This window comes from Pleurodeles waltl, chromosome 11, assembly GCF_031143425.1.
Source record: "Pleurodeles waltl isolate 20211129_DDA chromosome 11, aPleWal1.hap1.20221129, whole genome shotgun sequence".
NCBI lineage: Eukaryota > Metazoa > Chordata > Amphibia > Caudata > Salamandridae > Pleurodeles > Pleurodeles waltl.
Window position 1 is genome coordinate 910,802,031 of NC_090450.1, and position 23,369 is coordinate 910,825,399.

General features: G+C 45.9%; 1 protein-coding gene across 1 annotated transcript in view; it reads right to left on the reverse strand.

The window, feature by feature from the left end:
* RAD9B (RAD9 checkpoint clamp component B) overlaps positions 1–23,369 on the reverse strand; it is a 303,639-nt gene that overhangs the window by 226,888 nt on the left and 53,382 nt on the right. The window contains exon 3 of the mRNA XM_069212708.1: positions 21,417–21,531. Within this exon, the coding sequence (XP_069068809.1) occupies positions 21,417–21,531 (115 nt within the window). The remainder of the gene's footprint in view (positions 1–21,416; positions 21,532–23,369) is intronic.

A 23,369-nucleotide genomic window follows, 5' to 3' on the forward strand; every position in this document is an offset into this window, starting at 1 on the left:
AACAGATGATCATGTCACCGATAATTTTAAATTTGGATTGTGAAATTTACTTTCCTGCTTGTCAAAATGGTTCTGGAAACGCTGCATGTGTCATCTTGAACAGTTAGAGCTTATTTTGTGAACATTTTCAAGTTAAATATTTTACTCTTGTGTCTCATTTGCATTACATTTATTGGTATTATACCATTTAGGTACTAACCATGGCCACCAATAACAGTGTTGTGCAGCCACCACCATTCTTACAGAGGCCAGGTAAACCTGATATTAAATGGAAACAATGGGAATGCATTTTTGAGAATTATCTGGTTGCCATCAATGCCCACAATTATGCACCAACCATGAAAGTAACACTATTATTTAATCAACTAGGTTTGGCTGGCCAATATATTTTTGACAATCTTCCTCTTATCCCGGCCCTGGGAGGAGATGGAGTTTGGAATGCATATGTTGAAGCAAAAGCAAGATTGAGGAAACAATTTGATGAAGAAGTTAGAGTACTTCTTAAAAGGCAGTTTCTTTGAAAGAAAACAAAATATTAATGAATCTGTAGAAGTGGGCAAAGTCTGTGGTTTTGAGCATAAGATAAAACTTAAGAAGAGTTCCTTGCCTGTAATCCATAGGGTCAGACCTGTACCTATCAGTGCACGTCAAGAACTCAGACAGTTGCTTGATAAACTTTCTCAAGAAGGTATTATTACTCCCACTAAATCCTCTAAAGGAGTTTCATCCCTTGTGCTTGCGAAAAAAGAAAACATGCAATCTTCGCTTGCATGTGGATTTGCGTTCACTCAATAAGAACACTTTAATTGATTGTCATCCCTTACCTCATATACAGGAGATGGTACCCAATATTGGGGAAGCTAAGTATTTTTCTACAATTGATCTTCACTCCATGTACCATCAGATTTCCTTAACCAAAGAATGCCAAGATCTCACCACTTCTGTAACACCGTTTGGGGCTTCTAAGTTCCCCAGACTTCCATTTGGCCTTGCCTCTGCAGCAACTGTCTTCTAGAATGCTATAGATGCTTTATTTAAGGATATCAAAAAAATATACAGACCTTTCAAGATGACATTCTTATTTTCACCAACACAGGACAGGAACACTGGATAGTGCTCAGCAAAGTAATGACAATCTTCAGGGACAAGGGTATGGCTTTTGAGCCTAATAATTGCACATTCTTGTTTCAGGAGGTTGATTATCTTGGATACATAATCTCTGCTGAAGGCATCAAACCCAGGGTTTCCAATTTAGAAGCTATTGTCAAAGCTCCTGCTCCCAACCATAGCGATAGTATCAGATCACTAATAGGCTTTTGTAAGTACTATGCCCGATTTGTTCCAGGTTATGCTTCTTTGGTACAACCGTTAAGATCTTTACTCAAAAAAGGGTACTTAATTTGAGTGGAATACTGAGAAATGTTTCATCACAGTTGATGCCAGTATGATTGGCATAGGTGCTGTTTTTCATAAAAAAATAATGAATGGTAAAGAAATTACTATTGCCTTCGCTTCAAGAGCTCTGCAAGAGGCTGGATCATTACAGTACCATCAAAACAGAAGCCTCAGCTTGTGTGTGGGTGGTTCAGAAGTTTACATCTTATTTGTGGGGCACTAATTGTGAACTGTATACTGACCACAAGGCCCTTGTTCATCTTTTAAGTGGAAATGGCCTCAGTAAGGCTTCTGCTTGCCTTGTATGTCTACTGTCTACATTGCAAGAAGATGATTTCTGCATTAAGTACATTCAGGGAGGTAACAACTTCCGTACAGACTGTCTTTATCGTCTACCAATACCTAATGATGATGTTTTGGACAATTTAGACAACGTTCCTGAGTGTGTAGTAGCTGCTGTTAATGTGGTTGCTGTTTCTCTTGTGAATGGTTCTATCTCTGAATGTGAATGGTTTGAAGCTACTTCACAAGATAATGTGTTACAAGAAGTATTTAATGAAAGGTTGGCCACCACCTCAAAATTTTCCAAAATCTTTAAAACCTTTTGCTCAGTTTTCATCTGAATTATCTTGTGAGAATAGTGTATGCCTTAGAGGTAACCATTGTGTTCCTCCCACAGCCTTAAGGAAAGGTCCTATTAAGGTTTCTCATGAAGGACATACGGGCATTACAGATATTTGAAATAAGTTAGTAGAATATATTTAGTTGCCCTCCATGAATGATCACATTTCTGCCATAATCAATTGATGTCCCCAGTGGATTGTATCAGATAAACATAGGAAGACAACTGTTCAGTCTCTTCAGCCAGTTTCACCTCCTGAAGGGCATTGGCACAAAGTTTCTCTTGAGTTCGCTGGTCCTTTTAACTTATTTTCCTCTTTCAACAAGTTTTAATTGTTTTAATTGATTACTTCTCCAAATGTATATATTTCACATTTGTAGAATCTACCTCCACATTTGACGTTTGACAATTTCTTGCAGATGTCTTCTAGTTAGAGGGAGTTCCAAAATAAATTGTAACTGATAATGGTACTCATTTTGTGTCCAAGGAGATGAAAAATATTTGAACACTACACAAAATTAAACATTTGCAAGTTGCTTTATTAAGCCCTTCAACCAAACGTCTAGTAGAAGGAGCACATTATTTTCTGAAGGAAGGAATGAAATCTGCATTGGCGTCAGGGTTGGACAATAAACAACTTTTAAAGGACAAAATTCATGCTTAACATTTTGCACCTATTTCAACCACAGGAGTGACTTCCTTTGAATTACTAAGAGGTGGGAACTGCAAATCTAGAAAGATTCCTGACTTATTGAGCAATACTGTTACAGGGTCTAGAGTTGAGAATAATGAGATGGATGTATCTAAGCTTGTGGAACGAGCCAGGGACAAACAAACTAAACAGAAACCATATTTATATAACAAATATTGTGCAAATGAAAAGGAGTTTGTTGTAGGTGGTTCAGTCTTCATTAAGAGACCCATGAAAGTAACAAAGGGGTAACCTACATTTATGTCTCCTGCCATTACTGGGAGAGTCTCTACAAATTCTGTCTTGCTTAAAGTCAATAGTTGGTGGAGCAAAAACAAGTTAATTCCCATTACTGATCTTCAGGCTCATATTTACAATTTCACACAGCACATTCTACTGATGACTCAATTTTTTTATGAGTCTGATCAACTTATACTAAATGATCTCATACATACATCTAATGATGATCATTCTTTGGTGGTTTCAAATGATTTACACAAAACCACTGTGAATAATGATTGTGTCCTGCGCGCTGCCTTCACATTTGTTTCCTGGGCTTTAAATACCGCTGCCACACTGGACAATTTACCTCAAGCGGTCCAGTGAGGGAACGGATTCGGCTCACAGAGAGTGCCTCCTTTGATGTTGTGAGTGGAGACTCTTCCTTCCATACCCGGAGGCCACCAACTTCGGCGCAGATAAGATCTTTTAATTTTGTGTTTCCTAAGCCGGCGGCTTACCCTCCGCCGCGGGGGTCATTTTATCCACTTATTTTATCCACTTACTTATCTGTATTTATTTACTTATTTCACTTTACTCTAATCGATTGCTCAATCCGTGTAACATTATGATTTATATGTGATTGCTGAGCGTGTTGCCCACAGGTTTAGTAGAGACCACGCTCTTTTTCTTGGGACAATAATGCTACCTGGCATAGTTTATTGCTGGCTCACTCCCCAGTGAGCACTGCTCTAGGCAAGACTTTTACCTTATTATTACATTGTGAGTAGTTATTCCTATTCTTACTGCCTTCCTATCCTACTTTTTCCCTTATCCTTAGTGTGTGACTATAAGGGGACACTCCCCCTCCTGGAGCCCTGGGCTTAGTAGCCTTTAGGTATAGGGTAAGATGTTCTCCCTTCCCTTTCAGATATGTGTTATGCATGTATACATTGCATGAGTTTTGCTTGCTGTGTCACCCTTACATGTGTTTTGCTGTGCAGTGTTGTGCTTCACAAACGTTAATTTTGCTTGTTTCCCTCAGGACTCCACTAGGTAGTTCCTTGTTTCAGGTAGGCCCCATAACACTTTTTACACCATTTTACCCACACTCCCATTGAACGGAGCAGGTTTTCCTTGCACCGCATGACTTTGAGGGATCCTAAGCCCTGAAGAATGCCCCTAGACCTTTCTTGGCTCATTGTAGAGGGCAGAAACATGTTGGTCATTTATTTTTTGATAGGTAACCCAGTGATTCCTTACTCTCACAGAGGTGTCCCATCCCTGTCCTTAATCACACCAGCAGACACCACTATTAAAAGTGTACTTACACACAGGTGACTGTCTAGGTGTTTTTATATTTACCCTAGTTCAGATGGACCCCACATTTTCCAGACAGTGAAAATTTACACACTCCCTCCTGTTCTTTTAACAGTGAGGTTGAGTCCGCCCAGGTGGCATTGTCCTACCTGGGTGGGGCTAGGTGGTCAAATGATGAAGCATGACACTATATAGTGTGTGAGACCACCTAGTCCGTAAAGGAAACACCCCCCATCATCACTACACAACACTCCACAGCACTTAAGCACCATCTACTCATCAAATGAGTTTAAGGAGCACCAGGGAACCTTCCCCTGTGTGCTTCTCCTTATTATAAATGAACCCCATACTCTTTTGTGTCACTGGTTCTATATATAGGGAGAAAGTATGGGTTGATTCCTTCTGGTCTGTTCAATTTGTTCTCTCCTTGACTCTGTATGTGTTATGATAGTGATTGTGTCCTACACTCTGATGATATTAATAGCAATGCTTCTTGTAGAATGAATGATTCAAATGTTCCACATGGTAATTCCAGTAACAAAAGAGTCATCAAGCTACCTGTGAGATTGTTGGACTATGAGCGTAATTGAATGCATTCTTTGATTGTTTAATCTTTGTTTTTATATTATATATATATATATATATATATATATATATATATATATATATATATATATATATATATATATTATATATATTTCTATATTTATTGTTTTGTTTTTATGTAGGGGAGATTTTGTAGTAGTGTATGTTTTACTCTAAATGTCTTTCCGAATATAGAGTGTTCTTATGATTCTTGTATTCTTACTTTAGAACCTTGGTATTGTGGGGGTTGCTAGGTAAAAGGCGGTTGGAGTTGTGCCTTTGAGCCTAGCGGTTTTCACATCACTGTGGGTGGTCTTTTGATGTAACAAGCCTGCATCTTCTTCATAAAGTTTTTCCTGCATTTACTTCATTGTGTTTGTGCACCCTTACAAAAGGCCTCTAGCCTATACTTATAAAAGCAATAACAGATCTATATAAATTAATTTTCTAGATGGCCTTATTACACGCACGTTTCATTCATAGTCTTTTTGATGCCTCTCAGTTTACAACAAGTGATATCAGTTTCTCTTTGTCTAGCCGTGCTTTGTCTTAGAAAGCAAAATAAAGCACCAGTTTGTGTCGGTGCATGATCTTCACTCAGATCGTTAGCAGTCTGATGCTTCTGCAGAAGCGTTAAGATACTTTCTGTCAGGATGCTTGTGCATTTGATGCATGTACGATTTCTGAGCATTATTATGGGAGAAATTGGCCCTGTGGTTTGTAATGTAAGGTATGAAAAAAATGTAGGAATTACTTCCACACAGTAGCCAAAATGTACTACACTGTATAAATCATGCTTCCGAATAAATATTAAATGAGCTACTGATTTACTATCAAAGCATCACACTACATAACAAATATAAACCATGCATTTATAATGAAATAATTAGTGCAATGGGTTGCTCAAAAGTAGGAAAATCCAAAGTACACAAAAATCTTTGACAAGACCGCTGACTAATGTTTTCAACAGAGCTTCCACTGAAAATGAACCCGCTTTCAGTCTCATTGTCAAAAATTACTTCATGATTTAGAAGTGTGCTGCTGCAGTTATGATGGACAAGGTGTTGATGGGCAATGAAGGATCAATGGTGGATGAAACTATACTCGTCAAAGAACATTTTTGTGGGTGGGGCTAGCATTGAGGAAATCACTCCTGATGTTTAGAAAAAAACTGGTTATTGGTGCAAAGGCATTTTTGAACCTTTATGAGAAGGGAAAGTAGATGTGTGAGAAGTATTTGAGATTCCTTTCTCTGCCCTTCAGAGTCTTATTACAGAAAGATTTACATACGAGGCATTACTTGGACTTATGGTGTGGATGGATGCACTAAAGAACAAGTAACCTTACTTTGGTAAACACTCTTTCTTGTAGAGACTATGGGGGTCATTCTGACCCCGGCGGTCATGGACCGCCGGGGCCAGGGTTGGCGGGAGCACCGCCAACAGGCTGGCGGTGCCCCGCAGGGCATTCTGACCGCGGTGGTTTGGCCGCGGTCAGATGCGGAAAACCGGCGGTCTCCCGCCGGTTTTCCGCTGCCCAAATGAATCCTCCATGGCGGCACAGCTCGCTGCGCCGCCATGGAGGATTCTGACACCCCATACCGCCATCCTGTTCCTGGCGGTTCGCCCGCCAGGAACAGGATGGCGGTATGGGGTGTCGTGGAGCCCCTGGGGGCCCCTGCAGTGCCCATGCCAATGGCATGGGCACTGCAGGGGCCCCCGTAAGAGGGCCCCACTTTGTATTTCAGTGTCTGCTTTGCAGACACTGAAATACGCGACGGGTGCCACTGCACCCGTCGCACCTTCCCACTCCGCCGGCTCAATTCTGAGCCGGCGTCCTCGTGGGAAGGGTGTTTTGCACTGGGCTGGCGGGCGGCCTTTTGGCGGTCGCCCGCCAGCCCAGTGCAAAACCCAAAATACCCTCAGCGGTCTTTCGACCGCGGAGCGGTATTTTGGAGGGGGAAGTCTGGCGGGCGGCCTCCGCCGCCCGCCAGACTTAGAATCACCCCCATAATGTCCAACAGTTTGGCCAGAAGGAGGTCAATCTGGCGAATGCCACGCCAAACCACAAATCTGTCCAAATGACAGGTATATATGGTTTCTGTTGAGGGCCACCTGGCCTCCAAGGTGATATCAACCATGTTAGACCTGTCAGCCTTAAGGTAGTCTTCCCTCAAACATTGTGCCTTCACCCTTCTCTGTTGTTGCATTTAGGACTCTGTGCACTTTCCTGCTGCAAGTGCTTACATGGGGGGAGTGGCCATGACAGGAATGGAGTGAGACGTGCATTGTCTCTGCTCCGGATCTTCGTGGGCTTTTCACGATGAATAAAAGCATTGTGACCTACCTAAACTGCCTCTTCTTATTGTGATGATTGCCTGGGAGCCTACTGAAAGCACTTACAGGCCCACCATCCCAGCTGATGGCACTTCAGGTGCAGCATTAATCTCCCGCGCAGAGAGGAGTCCTGTTGGCTCACCATTTTGAGCATCTGGCACAAGCATGGAGCTCAACTCGGTCTCCCTCCAAGGTTATGGGGTATAGCTCTTACTACCACACACCACAGCTCGTTAGGGGCACCTATTGACTCGTGCATTGCCCTGGATCTACAGCCTCTTTCTTTCTGGTGACCCTTCAGGCCCTCTGGCAGATGGGCTTAGCCTTCTGAGGCCCTGTGTTCTGGCCTGGAGAAGAGCGGGCTGGGCCTCAGTATGACACCCCACAGAGACTGGTGAGTTTTGCAGCCTGGAGCGTGGCATTGTGGGGGAGTGCCTGAACCCAGTGGGGCCTCACATTGTGAACTGTGACCAGGGCTGGTGCTGGGGACTGCATGGAGCTTAGACTCTATGCGGCCAGGCCAGAACTGGGCCCTTGCTAGTCTCAAAGCTCCATTGGCTGCTCTGGGCTGTGGAGCAAATAGGGCCCCCTGTGGGTCACTTAGAGGGTATGTGGGTGGTGAGACTGCTCTGCCCCCACTGGGCCCCCAACAACACTGAGTACCTCCTGATTTATCCTCCTGTGAGCAATAGCAGGACCTTCGGCTGCAATCTGGGTGTCATTCCCCCACTGGCAGCCCTGTGGTTTGCTCCACTGGAACTGCCCTCACTGCTGCCCTGCCTACAGATGGGGAGCTATGCCTCGGCAGACCCCCAATTATAGTTGGTGAGTCTTGAAGTGTTGGAAGTCCCATCCGGGGAGAGCTTGGGCATGCTGACCTTGCTGGACGCTAACAATGATTGTGTGGGGGACCGTGTTTGCCTGCACCCACTGGGGTTGAGCCCGTCCCGGACTGCGGCCTGAAACCTGGTCTGTATGCCCCAGCACTTAAGGAGGGACCATCCTTGTGGATCATCACTCTCCCCCACTAAGCAACAGAGACCACCGCCTGCCTTTGCCTCCTGGACCCTGACGGGCTCCTTCTCTGCCATCTGTAACTTTCGCAGGGCTCCAGTGACGTAGAGAGGTGCTGACATCTATGCCTGCCTGCTACTAGTTCAGTGTATCCCTCTCTCTGGACTAACGCAGTATATCACGTCTTAAGACCACTTAGGAAAGCACTCTGCCTCCAGGACTTATGCCACAATACCTCCAAAATAAGGATGTGAGTGTACAATTTGGAACGAACAGCAAATTCCTGAGGAGAGGATCAGGAAATGCTATGGCACAGGGTAGCAACTCTAGAAGAGTAACAGGCAGAACAACAAGCCAAGCAGGGGGACCTAGAAAACAGAAGTCACAGCAAAAACATCTGCATCCGAGGAATACCCAGATCTGCTAAAGGTGATGACATCATGGCCTTCACAGGAGAGCTCCTTCAGATAATCCAGGTCGATGTCAAGGTCTCCCCACCTGTCCTAGACAGGACACACTGGATGTCCCTGATCCAGAGGTGTCCAGATGTGGTGCCGAACATCCTTATGAGAGTCCACTTCTTCATGGAAAAAGATGCCATGTTTCGTGCATCTAGTGGGAAAGCGGAACTGGTTTTTCAAGGCCCCACCATCCAGCTCTTTCAGGATCTTTCCCTGGTCACACTGCGCAAGAGGAGTGACTTCAAGCCAGTCAGTAAAAAAACTGCAGGAGTTGGACATTCAATATCAGTGGAGCCATCCATTTGCTCTTACATTGTAAGTGGTGGGGGGACTGATTTTGCTACGCTCTCTGGCAAAAGCGAAGAAACTATTGGAAATGCGACGCGGCCAGCAGAGAATCATTCCCACACAGAACAGCTGGGGAAAGATGGCACCCTGCCTGACAGACAGTATGTGCCTGCCAACACAAAAAGCTGAAGGAGTGCGCTCTCCAGAAGGCCAAAGAAGACATCATAATTCACCTCAGACCATGAAGAAGGAATCCTCACTGACTATGTACTGATCTATGTTCTTAATTGCCAGCACGTTTTCATGTTGAGTGGGAACTCTCCATCTTCTCTTACCGCAGGCTATGTCTGAACCCCGGCTCCTAATAGAGGGAGACCACAGGGATCCTGAGAGAAACAGTATTGGTCCTTGTTCGCCCTTATGTCTTATCATTGGACTTGTTTTTTTACTGACTGGAAAGCTTTCATTTGTTGAGGCCTCCTGATCTCGCTTGGTGACCAAGGAGGGTGACACCTCTAGCGGGCTCAGAGTGCTCCTGCGCCTTTCTCCACTTGGAGAGGATTATACTGTTGGACTGTGTTGGCTCAGTCTTATATGTTTTACTTGTTTTTTCCCTTTGTTGTTTCAGTCATGTGCCCCGGGGGAGTGGAGGGACGGTGGCAGTCTCCACCCGCCATACAGGGCCTGCACTGACACAAGGGGGGCACAATGGCACCATTAGATTAGCTAGCTTGCCGACCAGTCACACCTATGGGATCATCAAAACATCTGTTTCTCCTCACTCACCCACTTTGTGGCAAGTCAGGGTCAATTTATAAGGTCACGCTGCCTATGACACACAGCTTACTGAATCAGGTAGATCTAAATGCTTAGCTACTATGTTAACCTCTTACACCTATAGGAACAGACAGCATAGCACACTAAGGGGGTCATTCTAAGTCTGGCGGGCGGCGGAGGCCGCCCGCCAGACTTCCCCCTCCGAAATACCGCTCCGCGGTCGAAAGACCGCGAAGGGTATTCTAAGTTTTTCCCTGGGCTGGCGGGCGGTCGCCAAAAGACCGCCCGCCAGCCCAGGGAAAAACTCCCTTCCCACAAGGATGCCGGCTCGTAATCGAGCCGGCGGAGTGGGAAGGTGCGACGGGTGCTGTTGCACCCGTCGCGTATTTCACTGTCTGCCAAGCAGACAGTGAAATACTTGTAGGGGCCCTCTTACGGGGGCCCCTGCAGTGCCCATGCCAGTGGCATGGGCACTGCAGGGGCCCCCAGGGGCCCCGCGACCCCCCCTACCGCCATCCGGTTCCCGGCGGGCGGACAGCCGGGAACTGGATGGCGGCAGGGGGGGTCGGAATCCCCTCGGCGGCGCAGCTAGCTGCGCCGCCTTGGAGGATTCAATAGGGCGGCGGTACACTGGCGGGAGACCGCCAGTGTTGCCGGTCTGACCGCGGCTTTACCGCCGCGGTCAGAATGCCCTGCGGGGCACCGCCGGCCTGTCGGCGGTGCTCCTGCCGACCCTGGCCCCGGCGGTCTAAGACCGCCGGGGTCAGAATCACCCCCTAAATTTCTCTCCCTCAACGTAAAGGGCTTGAACGCGCCCAACAAGTGCAAACAAGTCTGACAATAACTTTCACAACAGGACCCATATGTTATTTTTCTCCAGGAAATGCTCCTCCTGGGGGGTGATTGTCAAGGTATGGTACACCCGAAATACCCCCATTGCTTCTGGGAGCACACCACTACCTAAACCCTAGAAGTAGCTATCATGTGCAAAGCGGGCTTTTGCTCTAAGATTTTAAAGGTCACTGAGGACAAGGCAGGGTATTTTCTGAAAATGAACATCCTAAGGGGCACTCACAGTCTAACCTTAATTAATATTTGTGCTCCTAATCAGGCACAAGATTCTTACATATGAGGTATACTCAAAGAGCAACTTGCTGATGTTTTGGGAGACATTATCATGGCTGGCAATTTTAATCTTGTATGGGGCCCAGACCTAGACTGCAGTGCCGCCTCAACTTAAACGGTTGCTCACAGAGCTGGATTTGGTGGACGCTTAGCATTATAGACACCCCGACGCAAGAGATTCCTCTTTCCACTCCCACGTCCAAGATTCCTATTCCCTTATTGACTATGTATTCCTTAGACACTCCATTCTCTGTGATCTTGAATTAGTTGCCATCATTGATATCTTGATATCTGACCATGCATACGTGGAACTGGTCTGGGTCAGCAGCAAGTCCTCTTGGCAGGGCCCTTACAATAGTGCCTCCCCTAACAGCTACAAAGAGACCCCCGTGGATTGGAAAGAAATACAAAACGCGATTGTAGAATACTTTGAGCAAAACGCCCTCCCAGACCCGCCTCCCCATGGGTTCAAGGTCTCGACCAGAGGTATCATTTCAGCCATTTCCATCTGCAGAGCAAGAAAATGCTGATTGCTAGAGGCAGACTTCACATCAGAGATCAAAGCCCTTGAACGAATTGATCACACTACCCCCATCAGACACAACAAACATCAGGTCGCAATCCTGTGGGGTCAGCTATAAGCCCACAGGACTAATAAAGCAGAGCATTCCCTCCTAGAACTGAAACAGAAATACTACAGGAGGAGTTGGCTCACTACTTGCTCGTAAACGACACCATCAGCATTCCAAAGCCCACATTTCTAAAATACAGATGGGAAACACGACCTGGACAACCTTCGAAGGAGCCAAACAGCAAGCTTTTCATAACTATTACCAAACACTTTATATGTGGGCCGAGATTCCTCAGGCCCCGAAAGATGCTTTTTGGAGCAAATGTAATTGGGCTCCAATTGACCCTTGTCATGCTGAACTTTTAGATACCTCCATCATCTTAGCAGAGCTCCAAAGGACCCTCAGGGAGCTGCCCATCTGAACAATTCTGGGACCGATGGCCTTCCTCTCATCTTATACAGAACGCTCCTCTCCAGCTTCTAAGACTGCATGCTAACCCTAATTAAGTCATCCAACCAGGACAATGGTTTTACTCCCTTCATGGCCACCACAGAAATTACCCTTATGCCCAACCCAAGAACCATACATGATGTTCATCATACTGCCCTATAGCTCTTTTAAACTCAGATGCCAAGACCATCACGATAATCTTGGCTAGCAGGCTTGAATTGCACCTCCGTAGAATGATAAACCCTGATTAGGTTAGATCCATTCATAATCAGCAGGGTACACATAACATATGACGGATTGTGCACCTGACTGCAAAGTCTCATTGTCACAACATCCCAGCCTGCCTTCTCTTGCTAGACATGGAGAAGGCATTTGAAAGGGTAAACTGGATCTTTCTCCGTGCAGTTCTGGCATGACTATGCCCTGGAATGATAGCCAAAATCATGGTGTCTTACATAGCCCCGGCAGCCTCCACTCATCTTAACAGACAGCAGATATGGCCCATCACTATCACCAGGGTCACCCGTCAGGCATGCCAATTATCACCCCTGCTTTTAGGTCTGGTACTGGAAACTTTAGCAGCACTATCCGCCACATTGCTGTCCTCGCTGGTATGTGTTCTGTCGGTCAATCCCACAAGTCAGCCTCTTTCCAAATGACCCACTACTTATTCTCACATAGTTTGCTACCTCTATATCTGCAGTTGTCCATTGCCTTGCTGGCTTTGATGCAGCGTCAGGCTTTAAGATAAACATGACTAAATCTGACGCACTGAACCTTACTTCACCCAGGCAGGATCTGCCTATGTTGCAATCTCAAGCCCCCTTCCAATCAGCATCACGCTCAAAATTATATCAAGGTTTTAACATAACACCCACATTACATTCCTGGACACAGGCCAACTGGCGAGACTACCAACCATCCAGCTTAGAAGACCTCTGTCTCTGGAGGCCACTTCACATCTCATGGCTGGCTCGTATTAATGTTAATAAAATGAGTATCCTCACCAGAATACTTTCTCTTTTTCAAACCCTGTACCCAGCCATTCTCTCTGACACCATCTTGCACTTAAAGCAGGACATACTCACTTTTATCTCAGAAGGTAAAGGACCCAGGATCTCCAGCTCCTTACTAATGCCTTCTAGAGATGAGGTGGACTCACCTGCCCTAACTTACTCAAATACTACTGGGTGGTCTCTGAATGGGTAGTTCGTGAAAGTGACAAACACTGTTTTCATATGGACCACGCGGTTGCTTGCCCTACCTTTTGGGACCCAACCTGGCTCCCCAAACACGCCCGATGTAGAAGCGCTTTTATTGCTACCCCCAGCAGAATAGGTGAAATCTGAGATACACTAGTGCTAAGGAGGGGCCCCACTACATCCCTATCTCCCATCATGCTGATTGCCTGAAACTCAGACCTCACTTCAGCCCTTTAACCCCACACCTTTTATCATTGCGGATCTGGTGAATGTAGGACCTTGCGTGACCTCTTTGTAGGTGAGAACTTTAAGCCCTTTAAGCAATGTAAACTAAATTGTAAGGTTCCTGAAGCATCTTGTCTGCAATACTGCCAACTGCCGCATTGGGCACTACACCCCCTCAATGCTCAAGGAGCCACGGAAACTTTCACACTCTTTAAGAAACTAGCCAGGGCCTACAATGGATCCAGGAGGCTCATATCCAAAACTTATCAAGCCATCCAACACTCAGCACTGCCCTGCACCCACCTGCAATGAAGGCAGTGGCAGTCTGGCATCACCAAGGGTATCTCGCAAAAACAATGGGAAGCACTATGGCGCAACAAACCCGAGACATACAAAAGTATTCAATGAGAAACAGCTTATAAAATTATGGTACAATAGTGATACACTTAGATATGCCTATGTGCAATTTTCCCCACAGTGCCTGTTGGTGATGTGGATTGGCACCAGACAACTTCAACCACATCTGGGGGTCTTGGCCCCTAAAAGCCACATTTTGGAAGGAGGTCCTTGGGTATATAAAACGCACTGTAGGATTTCCAATCCCTGCCTCCAGTCTTACTGTCATATTAGGCATACGACCACTTACACTTGAGGCTATGACCCATGCATACTGACGGCTAATTAATCATATGTTTGGCATTGTGAATCAGCTCATAGCCCACGCAAGGACGAAACCCATGGCCCCTCTTATACCCCTTTGGTTCACATGTCTTTGGCATGTGCTTGCAATAGACCAGTTATCCCACAAACTGGCACACACTGATAAAAAATGCATGTGTCTGGCAGGCGTTAGTTGACTACCTCTCCCGAAGTGAACATACCTGCATCACCCTCATACCCCTCCCCAAAGCTTAACGCACTGAAACTCTTGGAGTAAGGGCTCAGTCTTCATCACAACTGTAGCTATTGTACTGGACCTCCATCCTCTGCTCAATCCATCAGATGGCTCTAATTCGCACCTCTCAGATTAAGTAAACTTGCCTTTCCCAAGATTGCATTATGACCTGGTACTTGTTGACTCCTCCATTTTGTTGTCATTTGTTCTGTGACGTGCACCTGCTAGTTACTAATATATATAATGTGTGCCACACCAGCTATTTCTAAACCAGTATAGTTGCATTCCTGTTGTGCTGATTACCAATGTGCTATGCTATAAGAAAGTGCTGTGTATTTGACTCTGTAACCATGTCTTGTTTTTTACTTCATAATAAAAAAGTCAATAACCAGATTTCTAGCAAAAACAATTGGCCTACACATGATTGGTATATTTAATTTTCTTATATATCCCAGTAAAGTGGTATACCATATACCCAGGGCCCCTAATTTAAATGCCACTAGTGGGCCTGCAGCTCTTATTGTGCCACCCATTTAATTAGCTGTAGGAAGCTGGCCTTCTATGTAGTGCACTAAAATGAAGCACACCTTGCAGAGAGTCCAGTGGATCCCTAATTGGTTTGCAGAGGCAAAAGTAGGTAGGACTAATGCTCTAATTTGTGGTAGTGTGAGCGAGCAGTTAAGCTTATCAAAGGGTAGTGCTAAGCATTTGTTGTACTCACAGAGGCAATAAATGAGACACACACTCAAAGAATAAATCCAAGACCAAATTTTTAAAATAACTCTTCTTTTTATATATGTTTTAAACTCACAAACTTTGTAAACAGGTAAGTAAGTTTTCAACCATAAATACTTTGATTTTTAAAATCACTCCAGTGCAATTCTTAGAGCTCTTCAATGTTAACCTATCGAGAAAAATAATGTTCAGCAAACACACCGTTATCAAAGACTAACGGACCCAATCTCAGACAGCAAAGGTAAGCACTGGGCACTGATCAGAACTAAACCTACAGGTCACACCGGGCGGCAATGGGGCGTACGGGTGGAGGGGTGCAGTAAGACATTGGGTGCCCAATGGTTCTCAATAGGAATTGGTCCTCATGACGAACAGGCTGAAGGCTCTGGCTAGGAAGCCAGTCCGGGACAACAAACAGGTAGGATGTGGATGTGGGGTGCTCAGGGACGTCAGTGCATCTTTGGTCCTTTTCTCCAGGGCCCAGGGGCGACGGATGCAGGAGTGTCCTTAGGCATCGGGTTTTCTCATCCAGGAGTACTCATGGTCAGGGGGTCCTGTGTGCTGAGGCTGCAGGCGTCATTGGAGAGTCTGGCAGGGATGGACCAAGTGTAGACTCAAGCTCAGGGGAGCCAGGGGACGTCGTTGGCACCTCAGTTTGGGTCCTGGGTGACGGGTGCAGTGGTTGCTTGAGATGTTGTTTTTTTTTCTCACCACAAAGCTGCAGGAGAATGTGCTTGCGTGCAGAGGCTACAGGGGACCTGGGCGTGTCCAAGATGGGTGGAACCACACTGAACACGGTCTCTGGACAGCCAGGGAAACTTGTTGGCACCGTTGGTTGGCTTCATCTGGGGTCGTGGATGCCGGGTTCGGTGGTCATTTTCAGTGTTGGGGCTTTGGGGTTCCAGAGGCTGCAGAGTTTTTTTCTTAAGGCATTGTTGGTGAGCGGCTCTGCTGCTCAAGGGAGACTTGAGTTTTTATGGAAGGCAGGACAAGTCGTCTTTTTGGGCAGAGTCCTTTGTGGTCAGCAGGCAGTCCAGCAAGGTCAGCTGCTTCTTCTTTTCCTCTTCTGCAGGTGCGACTCTTCTGTGTCCTTGTCTCTGTGGGTCTTCAGGATCTGAGTCATAGATTTAAGGGGTGTCACCTAAATACTCAATTTAGGGCATTACAGGGAGTGCCAGCTGATAGCCAATGGGCTGCCTAATATTGGGGTAACTACATCTTTCTATGACCACTTCTGCTGGAAAGTGGGCATAACTATAACCCTAGTGGCCTAAACAAGATGGAGTATTTTGGAAAGTGGTGTCCACCTCAGCTCGTCCACCTTAGGAGTGGGACTGGCATGAAGTGGGCACATCCCCAATCTGCCTAATTTTCCCACCTGTGCTGCCATCAAAAGCGGAGTCAGGACAGTGGGGTTGGTTATCTCCGCCATCTGGAGAGACCTGGGCTGCACTACAAAGGCAGCTAGGCCCTGGAATTTCCATCCAGCCTGGTGGAGGTGATAACACCTCCGACCGGTGCAGGCTTTTGTCTCAGGCCCTCGAGAGTGCTGGCTCTCACCTTGGGGAGGGCGGGGAAGAGGCAGAACCACATCTATGGTGGCTAAACTGGTCAGGACCAGTCAGACAACACACTAGTAGCTGGTAGATTTTCAGGGGGCACCTATAAGGTGCCCTCTGGGAGCATTTATTAATAAATCCATCACTGGAATCAGTGAGGGTTTATTATTCTGAGATGTTTGATACCAAACATCTCAGGGTTCAGAGAAGTCATCATGTAGTTGGGGAACCCATAATTACCAATGTCCAGCATATGCACTTGAAATGGCTTCCCTGTTCACCTACTATGTGGCAGAATCGACAGAGACATAACAGGTGCATATCTGCTTGTGCATGTATGCCCTCATATATGCCCTGATGCACCCTGCCTTAGGGGTAACTCACACCTGGCACATGCAGTGGTAGGGGACCTGGCACACAGGGGTGTGTGACAGGTTGTGTTTTCAATTTTACCTCCACCAGCACATGCAGTCTGCGATGGCAGCACTGTGTGGGTTTGGTGAAGGGTCCCTGGGGGTGGCAAAACTGGTGCTGCAACCTTAGTGCCCTAGGTATCAGGGGTGCCATTTACTACAGACTTACAGTGGGTGCTAAAGAATGAGCAATAGTGGAGAACAAGTGTGCAGTTTTGGGAAAGAGCTGTGGCACTGGAAACCTGGTTAATAAGGACCCAGTGCACTTTCAGTCAAAATCACATCAGACACCAGGCAAAAGTTGGGACTAACCATGCCAAAAAGGGTGCTTCCTTATAGTAGCCCACTAAAACATGACCCAGGCCTGCCACTGCAGCCTGCATACAGTTTTAAACAGCCAATTCAATTTGGCCACACAACTCCTTTGGAAAGCCTTAAACTCCTCTTTTATTGCATATGAGGTTAGCCCTAGGTAGCCCACAGAGCTTGGCTCATTGTAATCAAAAGGTTGGGCATGTACTTTTAAGATTTACATGTACTGGTAGTGAAAAAAACCTAATTGTTTCAGTACTGTGAAACCTACCTCTCCTACAGGGTAACACTGGGTTTCCTTACTACATTTACTAAGTGTTAACTTTTGATTGGGAACAGGTAAACATGTTTTATTTGGTGTTTGAGAAATTGTAATTAAAATCCTCTTTACTGGTAAAGTAAGATTTTAAGTTACAATTTTGCAATGCCACTTTTATAAAGTTGGGATTTTTCTGCCCTACATTTTTGGTGCCAGCAGCCAGATCCTGGGACGCATTTAGCAACTGAACTTTACTTATTCCTCCCAGACAGCCACACAATAGCAGAATTAGGTGTGCCTGGATGGGCCATCACTGGCCGGATATGGATGAGCAGCTGGGCACAGCCCCACTTACAACTGAATAAACTGAGCTCTGCCTTCACACAAAGGACTTGTTCATGCAGCCAGCTTGGAGCCAGGGCAGGGGAGTCAGGAAACACTTCAAAGGGTAGTCTCTAAAAGCTTCTCCTACTTCAAAGAAGGCACCAGGTATAACATTAGGATCCGCAGACCCACTCTTTAGTTCACTTTCTAAACTTGCGGAAGAACTCTCAGAGGACTGCCTATTGCTGTGGCCTGCTGGGTACTCTAAAAGACTGCTTTGCTACATCTGGAAGAACTGCTTGCCGGCCTGCAGCCTGCATTGAAGTCTAACCTTGCTCCACTTCTTGAACCCAGGACTATCAGAGTGATCCAAAGGGCTAGTTGGCTGGCCTGATCAGACCCTCAGGGACAGAAAAGGCTCCAACCATCTTGAACCCATACCCGGTGCCAGCCTGAACGAAGAACTCTTCGATGGGGCTTCTTCCACCAGCTCCCTGACAATAACGCACCTTTTTTGGACACCGCCAGCAACTTTGCCGCACAGAACTTTACCTTCTGAGAACATTTTCCTCCCTCTGAAGGTGAGCGCCAACTGGGACCAATCCACTCCTTGTACCCAACTGGCGCTCCACTGTGGTCAGCCATGTTTTTTCAAGTCTGATCCAGTCAGATTGCGTAACTAGATTTAAAAAGTCATAACTCCAGTTCTGCTTATTGGAATTTTTACACTTTGGTGTCAAACAATTGATTAAAATGTACTCTATGTTTGTAAAGTGGTGTGAGTTGTTTTCTAGTGCTGTGTTTTCACTTAATTACTGTTTATGTGCTGCATAAACACACAATGCCTCTAAGTTAAGCCTGATTACTTTAGTACCAAGCTACCAGAGGGTTAAATACAGGTTAATGTAGTGATTTTTGTGGTTCACCTTGATAGAGGTTGTGGCTATTGTTTGAGCAGGGTTAACACCCCACTCAACCACCAACCCAGTACCTCAAAAACTACTCCCAGAGGAAGATCGAAAGTGTTCAGCTGTTGCCGCTCTATATCCATGCATGAAGGTGAAGGTTGCGGAGGATGGGGTGGAGATACCTGCCCTCATACTCCAACAGCAAACCTTCCTTGATGAGCAGCCTGATGAGAGGACCGATACTGAAGCCCAGGAGATCAGGATACTAAACTCTCTGTGCCCAAGCCCAGAGTCAGTAGGATGACTTGGGCCCAATCGTTCCTGATCTTCTTGAGAACTCGGGAAAGGAGTGGTATTGGCGGAAAAGCACACAAGAGCCCTAAGTTCCAAACGAGGCAGAATGGATTTCCGAGTAAGAGGCGCCTTGGAAACCTCAAAGTGCAGAAATGTTGACAGCAATTGCAAATAGATCCAGCCAAGGTTCTAACCATTCGCGGAAGAGACCTCATGCCACCTCCAGGTGTAACTGCCACTTGTGATCCCCTAGATGCTGACGACTGTGTTTGTCCGCCTTGTTGTTCTGTGAGCCCACTAGGTGGTTTGCCGCCAGAAAGATACGTTCATGGTCCAGCCATTTCCAAAGGTACACGATCTTCTGGCACAGTGTTCGTGAATCCACCCCACCCTGTTTGATGCAGTACCCACATGCCGGTTGTGTTATCCATGAGCACCTTTAGCAGCCTCCCCTTGATGGATGGCAGGAAGGCTTTCAGGGTCAAATGGATAGCTCTCAGATCCTGGAGGTTGATATAAAGCCAGGACTCTGCCAGGGACCAGAGACCTCTGATCTTCACCTCTCCCAGATGACTTCTCAAACGCAGAAGCGATACATCGGTCACCACTGTCAGTTCTGAGAGGGGATGCGAGAGGGGCCTGCCACAGACCCAATCATGTTCCAGTACTAACCACTGCAGAATTTTCACAGTCTCCTCTGAGGTCTGGATATAGTCAAAGAGGTCCCCTTGAAGTTGGGCCCACTGGGACTGCAGATCGCACTGCAGAGCCGGCATATGCCAACTTGTGTGCTCGACCACCAGGATGCAGAAAGACATCAGTTGCAGCAGCCCCAGAGTCAACCTCACTGAAATCCAGGGCTGAGGCTGAAAAAATAGGCTCATAGTCTGAATTTTCTGGACTCTCTTCCCTTGAGGGAAGGCACAAAACAGAACCGTGCCCAGAATGACTCCGATGACAGAAAGCGTCTGAGAAGAAGTCAGGTCTGACTTTGGCACGTTGATAGAGAATCCTAAAGATGTCAGGAGGTTTATGTAGTCTGGAGCTGGCTGACGACTGCCTTGGGGACAGCCGCCTTCAATAGCCAGTCATTCAAGGAAGGGAAAGATTGGCACTTGTGACCTCTGAAGATATGCATTCACTGCCACCATCAATTTTGTGGACAGCTGAGGGGCGCTGGTGAAACCAAATTGGAACATAGCAAACTGAAAATGCTCCTCTTCCACCACAAACCCCAGGTAATGCGGATGGGCCTCCATGATAGGAATATGGAAATGGATGTTCTGCAGGTCCAACTCTATCATCTGGTCTCCAGAGTCAAGGGCAGACAGGACCTTGGCCAACGTGAGCATTTTGAACTTCTCCTTGTGGTGGAAGAAATTAAGAGGGTGCAGATCCGGAATAGGCTGAAGGCTCTGTCCTTTTTGGGCACCCAAACGTAGGAGGATTAAAAACCCTGTCCTACTTCGGGGGCCGGCATCCTCTCGATACCACCTTTACATTCTGATTCCGAACTCTGGAAAATATTAAAAGACTTGAGTTCTGCAATAGACTGGTCTATAGTCACTGGGGGGCTTTGTGTTCAGAGCAGATTAACCTCATCAACTGGATTCTGGATAGTTTACATTGAGGTGAATGTGGTATTAAGGAAAATACTTTTCTATTTCATTCGATATGTTAATACAGTTTACTGTTAACTGTGATGGTACCAGGAAATCTCGGCTGTGGGAAATGATAAACTGCTCTGAATCTATTATCAAGGTCAAGGGAGTTGAAATGCAGTCTGCCATCATGATAGGAACTCATGGAAGGGTACTGGGATTTGGTAGAGAATGGCATACCCTGCAACCCACAAAGAGGTAAAGAAACTGTCATTGCTCAATTCACAAATGTACAGCTCCACAATCACCATTTGTTAACTTTCCTTCTTTCAGCTTAGTCCTTACATGGTTATGTCTGGAGTGCCCTCATTCCGGGAAAGGGAGCTGTACCCTTTTTGTCTATCTGTTGTTAATTTTGTCTCAGCTCACGTTGCTTCACTACCATTCTGAAGTGGTCTGTGGGATTGCATAACTCTGTACCCATGACGGAAATAGCTAATGACAATGAATTAATTCCAAAGAGCATTACCTACCCGTTATCACAACTTGAGACACTCACTAAACATGGCTCATTTATTATTTTCCTAGACCTTTACTTTGTGCACTATTTATTTGTCAATTGTCATGGGATGAATAGATTTATTTCATGCTATAGCCACAGTGGATGCTAAAAGACTACAGCATAAAGAACAAGAACTACTAGTTAATATTTTAGCCATGCATTTGAAACAGCAGTTTTAAACAGCAGTTTCACTAATACCCTGAAACCAGACAAATACATCACAACAAATTACCGAATTGTAATTTGTCAATTGGACATTGCTTGTCACTTACCATGTTTGCAGAAGAGTTGAAAAACCACATGACAGTCATTAAACTTGATGAAAATGTTGCACTTTTCCACATTCCTTTCAAGAGTGTTGAGACATCTAAACACAGGCATAACTGACTGCAAGAAACAGTTCACTATTAATCGTCAATTTAAATAAATATAGTACATTGTCCGTTTTTTTCTCATATTGTGACTACTTGGGCATCACCTTTGCGCATGGGAAAATGTACACCTGCAAAAATGCCTTCACATGTGAGTGATGTGGAGTTCACAGAACTATTTTCTTAACATTGTAGCTGTCACAAAACCTGGAATTGTCTCTGAAATCTCATAAAAAGTGAGAAATGTGCTCTAAACGTAAGAGTCAGATTACATAAGCAGGATGAACAAATTACTTACCTTTGGTAACACCTTATCTGGTAGAGACTCTATATGGCCACAGACTCATTACATGGGAACATTCCCCAGGTGTCAGACTGAATCTAGATTTTTTTTTGGGAGCAGTACCCCTGCACACCGGTAGGTACCATTGTTCAGCTCTGCCTGGCATCAGTGGTGTCATCCGCGCCAGAAGTGACATATGTGGTGACTATATAGGTGCCACCCCGCATGCTGACATAAGTTTATTTTCGCAACTTTCCATATCAGTAGCACAGTGCCATGAAGAACACTGACCACTGGTGTGTGAAACTGAAATGGGAATTGCCCTGTACCTATAAATCTGTTCACAGAGGGGAGGGCATGGGTTGTAAGGTAAGGAATCTGCAGCTAGATAACGTCTCTACCAGATAATTTGTTCATCTGGTGGTGACCTCTAGCTGCATATTCCTTACCTTAAAAGAAATCCCCAAGCAATATCTCACTGGAAGGCAGGTCTGCAAACTTGGTTTAGACTAGAATGTCCTGTAGGACCAAAAGGCCAAAGTGCTGCCCCGACAGACCTGACTGTCCAGTCAATAGTGCTTGCTAAACATGTGCAGCGAGGCCCATGTTGATGCCTGGCAGATGTTCAGGACTGGAACTCTGAGTGCTAATGCAGTGTTCTCAGCTTTTGTATCGTAATGCAGAATACAATCCATCAAGAGATAGTTCATTTCTGCACGGTCTTTCCTTTTTTGACTCCAACTTAGCACACAAAAAGTTGATTGTCGACCTACAACGGTTTTCTGCGGTTAAGGTAGAGGGATGAGATGGAGCATAAAAGGTAGGCAAAGTGATGGACTGGCCTGCATGGAATGGGGTAATTACCTACGGCAAGAAAGATGTTTGGGTTTGTCTGGGACCAAAGACATGTATGGAGGGTGAGATGACAGCGCACCAGATGGAGTTCACTGATCCTCCAGGCAAATATTATCGACACCAGAAAGGCCTTCTTGATAGTGAGAAGCCTAAGATAGCAGGTATGAAGAACCAAGTTAAGGTCCTACTAAGGCTTGATGAAGGGAGCTGGAGGGCACCAAGTGATGTAAACCTTTAAGGAACCTATTTACAATAGGACTTCAAGAGGGAAGGCTGATCTGGCAGCCACAGGAAGGCAGATAAAAAACCCATTAGGATGTCATATGCAGAGCCCCTGCTGGGCCAGGTTAAGGATAAACAAAAGAACTTGGGAAATGGGTGCAGATAAAGGGTCAACCTGTTTGGCTGTATACAATGCCACAAACGTGGTCCAACGGATAGTGTATACCGTCTTGGTGGAGGGATGTTGAGCTGCCAAAATAGTATTACATATTTCAGGCAGAAGATCGAAAGCTGTCAACTGTTGCCACTCAATCTCCACACATGAAAGGCAGAGCGTTGACAGGTTCTGGTAAGGAACCCTGCCCTGCTGCTGTGACAGAACATCCTACCAAAGGGACAGCCTGGTTGAAGGGCCAATGGCCATGCATCACAGCTCAGGGTACTAGACCCTCAGAGCCCAGTATGGAGCCACAAGGATGACTTGAGACCAGTTA